Source organism: Crassostrea angulata, chromosome 8, assembly GCF_025612915.1.
Source record: "Crassostrea angulata isolate pt1a10 chromosome 8, ASM2561291v2, whole genome shotgun sequence".
Lineage (NCBI taxonomy): Eukaryota > Metazoa > Mollusca > Bivalvia > Ostreida > Ostreidae > Magallana > Magallana angulata.
Window position 1 is genome coordinate 35,878,386 of NC_069118.1, and position 11,667 is coordinate 35,890,052.

Sequence of the window (11,667 nt, forward strand, 5' to 3'; positions counted from 1 at the left end):
CCGTGTATATATATATATATATATATATATATATATATATATATATATATATATATATATATATATATATATATATATATATATATATATATATATGTTTTTGGGGGGGGTTTGCATGGTTACATGTACTTATAAATTATATAGATAATTAATTTATTTCTAACAGATTCCATGTATTATAACGATAATTCAGTAAATATCAATGATATAGCCTATACTAATTAAATACTTAATATTGAATATGTTGTGTCTTACATGTTATAAAACAAATGCCCGCTTCTTTTTCGTATTTTAGCTACGCCATTGATCAAAAATAGCAGTATCCGTTGTCACGTGATACGCATAGCTGCATAAATTAAGATGGCGACTGGCTGAATGGAAAACCTGCCCTTGTGAGACTTTCTTCCAAAATTTCGTCCTTATGAAGAAGAGAAATCGGCCCCAAACACAAAATGTCGGAAATTAATACAAGTGACCTAACTCCCGATGAACTTCGGAGAGAAATTGAACGTCTGCAAGTCGAGTTACAGGAGACAACTCAGGAGAAAGTGCAGGCTGCAGAATATGGTTTGGCCGTTCTAGAGGAAAAAGAACGCCTGCGTCTGCAGATAGAAGAGATAGAAGGTCATTATGAAACCGTGAAACACGAGCTCGATTGTGCCAAAGAGGTAGGAGGTTTATTGATATAGATTTAAGATTTCATTATTTTATTTAGGTCTATGTTGTACATGTGTTCGGCTTAGGGACAATTCATTTGGTGATGCAATCTGACCGGCATTTTCCTGATTACACTATTAATATGCATCTGACGGAAAGCTAAATGAGCGAAACAGAACGTATAATCTGTGAATCAAATCAAAACCAAAAGGAAAACATTTTCATTCAACGAGTTTGTATTAAATTAGGCCTATAGTTGCACACACGTGAAGGTATAAGCATGTTACAAATCCTGAGTCACTGTGTTGACTAATATACAGTATATACATCTGTCTCAGAGAAGAAGGTGTGTATCTTATTACATGCTGTCTAATGCCTACATACTTCTGTGATTTCATCATTTGTGTGCTTGATACAGTTTAGTATATTTCATTTTTTTAGTCATTCACTTTACCACTAAAGAAGCAACGAGACTGCACTACAGTTCGATGCATGTGCATTTCTGTATGCTGTTTCATGCATGTAGGATATAAATATGCTGGTATACTTGTTACGTCGAATCTTGTTCTACATCGAAAAAATATCATTGACGTTTGATGCCATTCACTGTGTTTGGGATATCTAGAATGAATATTATGAATACTGCATTAAATACATTGAATTACATTGATGTAACTTGACTACGGATTAAGATTAACCAATACAATTTTGTATCAGATTGCCTGATTACAGTGACCAATATTGTTCTCATGTTTATTATCTTGTTAATAGTTTCAGGCAAATGTTACAGGGGTAAATATTGACTGTGGTCTTAAATGTTATCTCTGCTCTTGGGTACGAGGTTACAAACTTCCTTTCTTAGTTTCTTTCTGGTCAGGGTATAAGTAATAACCAATCCAGACATCAGTCTACGAGGAATTTTTGCTTCATGTTATAAAGTAGACACGTAAACATGTGACAAAGAACATCATTCTGAATTTTCAGCTTTTATGTTGCACACCACACCTTATTTTTTTTTTGGCCTTTATCACTCAAGTTTCTTGTGACTGAATTGATCGAGACAATTCTGTTGGAATTTGAAACCAAATAATGCACTAGTCTGTCACCTCTGACAATATTGAATGCTCGTTTAGATACTTTTTTCTGCATATGATTGCACAGTTTAAAAATTATGAGGTGTTTTGGACTTTTGGTTTTGTTTGCTGTGTATCGATCTTCTGCACATTCATGTTGGTCTTTGTGTGTTTATATTTCTGTTATCCATCATTTGAAGTTTCAGCATTGAATAATACAAGGACATAATAGCGACACTATATACATTCAAAAAATACCTTTTTGTGTAGATTTTAAAATTTTAAAAATCTTTATTATAAATATGTCCAATTAACAGATACATGTAGGAAGGAATTCAGTCTTAATTTTTTTCTTAAATGTATGACACAAAATTAATGAAAAATGATTGTGCAGAAATAATTACTGTGAAGATGGTAAACTCTATTTTTGAGAATATGTATGTACTTGAAACTTCAGACTCTCCATTCAGGAATTAATTGTTATTGTTCATCTTCAGTTGCTGATTTGGATTTGGGAAGAAATTGATTTTGTACGTTGGACTTGATACATTAATGTAGGGTCGTAAGTTTATATCAAGATCAGGAGTCTAATGCATCATGTACATTACCGTATGATGTTTATATGTTTATTGAATTGAAAAAAAAAAATATATTAATTTGAAAGATTTGATACATGTTTGTGTTAAACATCCATTGTTTGGTAACAGGATGATGTGATAGCTGTTCATTATGATCCCCACCCCCCCCCCCCCCCCAAAAAAAAGATTTGACAATATAAAGAATATCATAAACTATTTGTAGGTTTATAATCATAAATGTATATATTTACCCAGATTTAATTAAATTAATCTATTGTGTGAATTAAGTTAAATTTTCTGTATAAATTGTGTGAGATTATTTACCAGTACAATGGATGTAATTAAATTAAGCTACAATGATCAGGTAATGCTCGCTTAATTAAGGACTGGCGGCCTGCAGTGTGCAGCTTCGTCAAACAAGTCCTGTTCTGCCAGGGGGCTCACTGCTAACACAGTCAGCCTTGTAACATGTCTGTGCAGAAAAAAAACTACCTATAAGTGTCTCCACTGTACTGTAATCCTGAGGAAAGAGTGAGATGGAAGAGATCTTGAAAAAAGTCAAAATGTTTTGCCCTGTGGTCAGAGAGAGAGAGAGAGAGAGAGAGAGATTGGAAAGAAGGCCAGGCTATGCAGCTGTGTTTATACTTTTTGTTTGTATAGTCATTCTGGAGTTTTAGAAAGCACTAAGCTTTGGTATGTGTAAAAAAAGAAAAGTCAGCAAAATGTTTTGAACTAGGCAGTTTTTAGAACCTCATAAAGGCACACATGTTAAATAAATATATGTGCATTTTGTGTAGCTCTCCTTTATTGCATTCACGATCTAAGTTTAAATATGTTTCATAATACAACAGAAAATGTCTGGCCTCAGTATTATTTGTGGCCTCATTAACACATACTTGATAAATGAATATACGTGCATTTTGTCTGGTCCTCTTTTTTATTGCATCCACAGTCAGTTAAATGTATATAAACAAGGGGAAGGTACTCTGTTCAGAGAAACAATTTGTGATACTTTATGGGCAGATAAATAGCTCCCCTCATTTTGATCTTACAATAAATCAACAATTATTACTCTATTCTGCCACTCATTCCAACTGGACTGTTAATTATTTCACCTGGGAGGTGTAACCTGTATGTAATTTACCTGTCCCAGGTAAAACCTCATGTTATGGCTGTTTAATTTTCCTCACATTTGTATCTAAGGTAATTTCACATGTAATGAACCCAAAGTCTTTTGGGTTCAAAAATGAAGGAAAAAATATTTGTCTGTTACAAAATAAGCTCAGCAGGTAGTAAATACCTTCTGTCTGACACAAGGTAGGGCACAGGTAGATACAGGTGTGTCAGAGTGATTCGACAGGACAGGTAAACTGTCAACTTGGCTTAGCAAGTTTCCTGTCAAATCCTGATTTTGATATCCAGTCCAAAGACACAAATTATGTCTATCTGTCCTTTGATATATATTAATCTGGAGATATTGATTCCAGGTCACTTAAACTGTTATTATACCTGCATGCCAGGTAGCTAGCAGGGCGAAATCTAAGATATTTTTTTTCTGGTAACTATAGTAGCATATTGTAGTTCAGAGAAAGCATAGCTACCATTATGGAATCAATACATATATCAAGTGTTGCTTATGAAGATGGAATTTGGGTTTTATATGTAGTAATGTCAGCTCTCATGAATACAGATTTAAATTGTATGTGCACATGAGTATAGATATTGTATAAATGATATTGTGAATAAACATATCTTTATTGATAATGGAAGACTTGAATAGCATTTGTATATGTAAAGTTGAATTTATTTGCATCATCTCAGTGCAATATTTTAAGTATTAGTGGTTCTGAGACAGAGCTATAATAAAAGTATCACCCAATGAAACATAATCTGATGATTTAAAACATCTATGATATTAAGCATAGTAATTTATTTGTTCATTTCTGATGCACTCGTGTCAAAATTTGATCATATTTCATTGTTTGGCCTGGTATACAAAGTGTTGGGGTCATTAAGGTCATGTGAGGTCATAACATGCCCCATTTGCATCTGACCTTCATTGGCTGTGACTGGTGCAGTAAGAGGGCTTGTTATAGCAGCTGTTTCAGAACCAGACAACTGTTCCCTTTGTCATGGTAAATTGGGATCATGTTAAAGGGGAGATGAATGGAGAGTGGGGAAGTCTGCATCTGTTTTGATGTGGCTGATGATGATAAAATCTGTATACTCCCCAGTGAACTCTCTCTCTCTCTCTCTCTCTCTCTCTCTCTCTCTCTCTCTCTCTCTCTCTCTCTCGTAGACAGTGAATCAGGGAAATATCAACCAATATGACAAAACATTGCTGCAGCAATGGATTAAGGGTAATTAACCATAGCCATGTTAATCAACTGTAAAGGAGTAGCCTTCATCTCCTACATCTCGAATTAGCAAAGTCTTTATGTTGTAATGTTATGGATCAGTTTTCCAGATTTGATGCAGCTTTGGTAGACAAGAACATAGATCTGTGCCAATCCGTGTGTTCAAAAGAGGGGGGGAGGGTGTCATCTTTGGCTAGCAAGAAGAAGGGCAGTAGGAAAATAGATATGGAGTAGTAGTTGTGATCAATGAATCCTGGCACTTGGTACAAAGCGAGGGTTTTCTATTAGGTTGATTGAAATATGCTCGACGTTGAATGTGTAGATTTATACACAATGTATAGTATTTGTAAATTGTTTCTGAGGTATTCACATGTATTTTTTTTATGGTATTATCTTGGACACCATATTTTTGGAAGAATTGACTCTTACTATTGATCGAGAAGAAACTTTCAAAAAATGAGATTATTGAATTTATGAATAAAGCAGACGAAGATGAAAGTTTCATAATACACATATGATATATTGTAAAAAGGATATTCCTTCTAATATATCCAAACGAACTTCAAGCACAACGAAATTACATCCCCATGAACCAAAAAAATTTTGGCTACCCAAGAACATTGACCCCCACAAAAAAAATATGATTCCTCAGTTTGGAAAACCTATTTACAAGATCTACTAGTAATTAATATCTTTGTCATCATCACAAAATAACCCCCCTATCTTAATCTATATTGCCCATAATGAGATCTGCTGTATCACCGATAATAAGACCTGTATACAACGTATACCAGTACCTATTTACAAGATCTACTAGTAATTAATATCTTTGTCATCATCACAAATTAACCCCCCTATCTTAATCTGTATTGCCCATAATGAGATCTGCTGTATCACGGATTATAAGACCAGTGACTTGTTTATCTGATTTCTATCAGGATGAGAATCTCCTTCAAACACACTGCACTGGCCTCCCAAGTGAAAACATACGGTTCCTGTTGGAGGAGATAATAATGGAGCCAGGTTAATGATCTATTGTGATATCAGGAAGTTATATGAACAAAAACGTCCAACCAACTCAATACATGTACATGCATTGTAGTGCAATGTAGCCAAGTTTTCTAGAAAGAAAAAAAAGTATATTGTTTACAGTTGTGTAATTTTTCGGAAATCTGTATATTAACCTTGAATCTATATGAGCCATACATTTTTAGACAATAATCACAAGGGTTTATTATAATCAGATAATTTTTTGCAGAATTTATAAACTTAATTGATACATGAGGGTCATAGGAGTTTTCTATTCCCTGTCAATCAAAGATTGGTCAATTTGTTGATTATCATCTGCTTATTTGTTCTTTGGCTTATAAGTGCAACCTTCCTTTAAGATTTAAATGCTGTATACAGGGAAATATTTGCCCCCATTTAATTTTCGCTTCTTTCACCATCATTCTCAGCTGGCTAATTTAAGACTAGGCGAATTCCAATATCTCAATCTATATATCTTTAACATAACTGTGTGTTTGCAAATTCAAGATGGAGCAAAACTGTTTGCAACTGTAGAAGGGCAAAAATTACACGAGGCGAAAATAACCCTGTACACAGTTTACATTTGGTGAAAACTAAAATTAAGTATACAGATTAGCAAACTTAGCTATAGCCATCCGATGAACTGTCTAAGACTGTGTCGTGACCTTAAAGTCCCATCATCAACAAATGGCTGTTCATATATTTTCTGTTCACTTTTCATTGCTTGTAGAATTAGATTGGTAGTGATGGGGGTGAAAAAGGAGGATAAATCTTTCGCTTTCACCAACTGTGTTACTTCATGAGATGATATCTGTATTAATTTTCTTTTCTGCTAACTGATAAATATGTTATCTTTTATTGTAGGCCTTAAGTAAACACCAGGACACTTTTCGGAAGCAGCAGAAGTCCGGGATCCACCATGAGGACTCGGTCCTACAGGAAGCTGCCACGCGGGAAGAAAGTTACAAGTCCACCCTCATCGAGTACGAGACAGAACTCAAGACCTGCAAGCAGGCGCTCGAGCGCTTCTCATCTGAAAACGAGCGCCTGAACTCGGCACTGCTGGAGTGTCAGCAGCACAATGACAGCCTGGAGGAACAGAGGCGGCAGATCAAGAACGAGATTCGCGAGTACAAGATCCGAGAGAACAGGAATCTCGTGGACTACGCCGAGCTCGAGGACGAGAACATCAACCTCCAGAAGCAGGTGTCTCAACTCAAGCAGAGCCAGGTGGAGTTCGAGGGTAGGAAACTGGTTTCAGGAAAAAATACCATTATTTGTCAAATGTTAACCTTTCATAAGTTTGGATGTAAAATTATGAAGATGATGATTAAAAATATTTTATTAGATTTATTCAAAATTTTTCAATCACACCAAGGCAGATTATTTACTGTTTTAAGAGATCATTTGAATTACTGATATATTTGGATGAATTTATAAATGTTTGAGACAGTATAAATTAAACTGGTTTTCTTCAGCTTACTGTTTACAAATGCTGAGTAATTACTTGCAACATAGAAATCAATGAAAATTTCACAAATAATTTTTCTTCCAGCTATGAAGCATGAAGTAAAGCGACTCCAAGAAGAGGCAGACGACCTAAATGTACAGCTGGATGATGCTGTCAATTTAAAAAAAATTGTGGACAAAAACTACGAGGAAGCAATCGCAGCTCTCCAACATGAGCGAGAGCAAAAACACGCCCTCAAAAAGGAACTGGACACCAGGCTTAATCAGGAGTCCATGTTTAATTTGAGTAACCTCGCTCAGCTGGGGGGTCTCACAGAGGGGCTACCCAGGTCGATGCATCAAGACAACGGGGTCGCCCCAGAGGAGGACGACAGTGAAAATCCATCCCTGCGAAGGTTACAGGCAGATTTCAAGAAGGACGACACAAAGTCACCTGTCAAGCCTGGGCCGGGTAAGGTAAATGACATTCTGAGTGAGATCCAGGAGAACGAGGTGAAGAAGTTGGAACAGCTATTGGAGCAGAGTGAGTCCGAGAAGTCGGAGCTTCAGAATGCCCTCGAGGAGGCTCAGAAACTCATTGAGGACACACAGAGGGACCTCATCGAGCAGAAGAGTCGGGCTGATCAATTGAAGGCCCAGATTTCCTCTGTGATAAGTTCCCCGGAATCTCCAGGAGTGGAGGAATCTTTGGAAGAACTTATTGCTAAGGAGAGCGATCCGGAAAAGAGGGCTCTGCTCGAGATGAAGAAGAACTTGTTCTCCAATGAGAAGAAATACTCAACAGCTCTGTCTGAGATTAGCCACTTACAGAGCGAGATCAATAAACTTCAGGAAAAAGGTCATAGTGGTTCAAAGCAAGGTAACAAGGAGTTTGACAGTGCAATCAATGATTTGAGGAGCAAGTGTAATCAATATGAAGAGCTGATCAAAGATTTGGAGAAAGATCTGAAGACAATGACCCTGGCTGCTGGAGAAGCTCAAGGCAGTCTGAACACGACTCAGGACGAGTTAGTCAGGGTTACAGAGGAGCTTGCACAGCTTTATCATCTCGTGTGTGAAGTCACAGGTGAAACACCAAGCCGAGTCATGTTGGACCATGCCAAGGCATCGTCACAACTGGCGCGGCAAGAGAATGGTGAGGAGAAAGAAGAGGAGAAAGATGATGAAAAATCAGATGAGACTTCACCAAAGACCAAATCTAAAAAATCAAAATCCAAGAAAGACATTTCTAGTAGTGAAAGTAAGGGAGATCCTATCTCCTGCTACAAACTGTCAGAGACAATCATGGATCAAGTGAAATATCTCAAGCGAGCTGTGGAACATCTCATGGAGGTGTCCCGACAGCGTGGAGACGACTCGGAGAGTTCGGACGTTTTGGAGTTGCAAGAACAAATTGTTAAACTCAAAGCCATGTTGTCCACCAAGAGAGAACAAATTGCCACACTCAGGAGCGTGCTCAAAGCCAACAAGTCCACTGCCGAGATCGCTCTGGCCAATCTCAAACAGAAGTACGAGAACGAGAAGGTCATTGTTACAGAAACCATGATGAAACTCAGAAATGAGCTCAAGGCACTCAAGGAAGACGCGGCTACGTTTGCCTCGCTGAGAGCCATTTTTGCCAAACGGTGCGACGAGTATGTCACTCAGCTCGACGAGCAACAGCGACAGTTGATCAGTGCCGAGGAGGAGAAGAAAACTCTGAACTCGCTGCTGCGTATGGCGATTCAGCAGAAACTGACACTGACGCAGCGCCTCGAGGATCTGGAGTTTGACCGGGAGAGGCGGACCATGCGGCGACAAGATGGGGGTGGAGGAAGGGGGCGGAGTAAGACGGCGTCCAAAGTAAGTCACTCCCACAACTCATATCCTGACGACCGGCACGGGGGCGCGAGGTCTTATCACCATAACTTCAGGCGAGATTATTAGTCGCCTGTTTTGCGGTGAGTTTAGTCAACAGAAGAGCACAAGTGCTTAGGAATGCCTGGCAACCATTTCCTCTCTCTCTATACATAATATCTTAATCATTTATATACTGTTGCCTCTGTATTTGCAATGTTATAAAGAATGCACTTTTTTGGAATAATATCTCTCTTCTTTTTTAAAAAGTACTTTATCAAGTATTTTGCTTTTTCCTTTATATGCATGACTTTATTTTAATATACATGTACCTTGATTTTGATATTTTACCAAAATTGTGTTAGGACATTTAGCAATGCTCATATTTAAATACTTTGGCCATTTTTATGAACATTTTCCTGTTTAATCTATCCAAAAAAAAGTTTCAAATTTAAATTCATTGAATTTTCAGTAAGTATTTGAGGGACATAGTGGTAATATAATTATGTATTTCGAGAACATATATCTGTGCCTGAGGTTTTCAGGAAAGTAAGCTATAGGAAATGGTTGCCAGTGATGCCACTCTCTCTTACCTACCGCTTACTCCTGTACTGCTAAAGGTGAAGGTCAGGTCACGGGTTTGTATCATAACCATGGTAACAGGTCACATGTACCTTTAGGTCTCTGTCAGGCTTAGATGTAGGTAACTATAATCAACTCATACCTGTGTATATATATATAAGGAGCCGAGCACTAAAATTAACAATGCAAGCTGTTGAAAGGTTTCAACATTATATTCTATCAATTCTCTCTTCTGAGTGTTTTCATTCAAAAGTAGGTTGCTCTGCTTCGATCAATGAGGAAGGAACAAGCGCCTGACTATAGGTGAAGCTTTTTAACCAAATTCTGAATTTTTCTATTTACTTAAAGAAAAGTATTTCTTCAGTGTTCTTCCAGCAATAGAAGATCTTTGTTTTGTCCTACATGTAGCTACTACATGTACTAGTACCATACATATATTACTACAACACTGATCCATTTCTTTGCCTTTCTTGGAGTGATGTCTAATATCAAATGTGTGTAATAATTTTCAAGGGAGATAACTTTTAGGAAAATGACCAAAACAAATCAGTTTGAAAATATGCTCTGTATGGATAAAACAATTTGTGATAATTGTATTCAGAATAATAGGAAATCAAGAATTAGTGATTTTGGTATTTTTGTTTGGAGCAAAGCGTATGAAATATTTGTAAAAATATTTTTTAAAAAGAGAGAAAAAAAAAATGACCATTCCATTTGAACACCGTCTAGTAATGACTTGTAGACTTGCTTCTCTTTTCCTCCTTGTACGGGAAACAGCAGCAGTATGTATGACGTGTAATTATCTTTTTGTTATTTCTCTTTTCTTACAATTTGATAGAACGTGTATCTATATATGTATTATAAACTTCTAGAGCCTTTGTGTTTTGTGTTCCGTCGGACAGATGTGTGCTGCATGAGATCACCTTGCTATTTCAAACAGATCTGTTCTCTTATAGTCATATTAGTACAGTGTATATTATATACATAAACAATGTACTGCAAATGTATGATATTTGGCTGTTCATCACATTTTTTTTTTGGGGGGGGGGGGGGGGGGGGGGGAGAGTAGCTTCCACTGTATCAATAACATTTATAAATGTTATGTGTGTATATGAAATTATAAATAGAAACGTTCAAAAAAACATACCAAAGCAAATCTAGGCTAACTTGTTGAATAATCAAATATTGTACTGCCAATTGTCATTCCTGCTAATTACATGTTTACAGTGTACCTTTCTTTGCTTTTAAAATGTATGTATTTTACAATTGAATTTTTGGTGGTTTAAGTTTCATTCATATAAAATTCCACTCAACCATAGAAATGTAAAGCTTATGGATCATAAGGACAATGCCAGAAACTTGTAAAAAACATCAATATTCTTGACTTCAGGAAAATTAGAACCATATAGAAACGGAATCTTTGAAGAAATTGGGAAACCCATCCATCGTGTAATGGAGGAGGGAAAGGGGTGTAATGAAGTAAAGTTTTAGTGTAGAATGCCCTATTGGAAAACATCGCTTCATTATTAGGGCTCTTTATAGTCTAACAAACAATAAAGTTTTTCAACTAAAAAAATTAAGATAGAATGAATTTGTATATAGCCGCAGTGATAAATGTTTAAATAGAGCATACCGTATGTTTTTTTTTTCCTAAGGAAACATGCTTACTCAAATCGAAATTCATGCAAACAAAGTATATTTGATCTTTGCCTTGGTCTAGCTTATAATTGTTTTGATTTCTGTAATTGATTACAAATTATGTCATGCATTTTAATATTCTATTTACATTAAAGGGCAGACAACTCCCACAATTACACATAGTGCTGCTTAGCCGTTCAGATGAATATGAATTTGATCATGATTGACATCTTTGCTTCCCTTGAGTTTAATTTAATTTCAGTTTATTAAGTTGTGTCTTGTTGATTATCTTCTTAATATGGCTTTTATACATGAGCATGCTGAAGTTGCTACAAGAAGATAAATCTGTGTGATGTACTTTTTGAAACGATTTTTCTTCAAAAGTGTAGAAAATTGTTTATTTATTATAAAATTATTGGTGGGTTTAACAAATGTGAAAGCTAATTT

At 36.3% G+C, this 11,667-nt stretch overlaps 1 protein-coding gene across 1 annotated transcript; it reads left to right on the top strand.

Moving 5' to 3' along the window:
• Positions 1-345: 345 nt before the first annotated feature.
• Positions 346-10,588, top strand: LOC128157894 (protein bicaudal D-like). The gene is made up of 3 exons (XM_052820555.1): positions 346-668; positions 6,559-6,937; positions 7,250-10,588. The coding sequence occupies exons 1-3, from the start codon at positions 453-455 to the stop codon at positions 9,088-9,090; spliced, it is 2,436 nt and encodes an 811-aa protein (XP_052676515.1). The 5' UTR covers positions 346-452; the 3' UTR covers positions 9,091-10,588.
• The last annotated feature ends 1,079 nt before the right edge of the window (positions 10,589-11,667 follow it).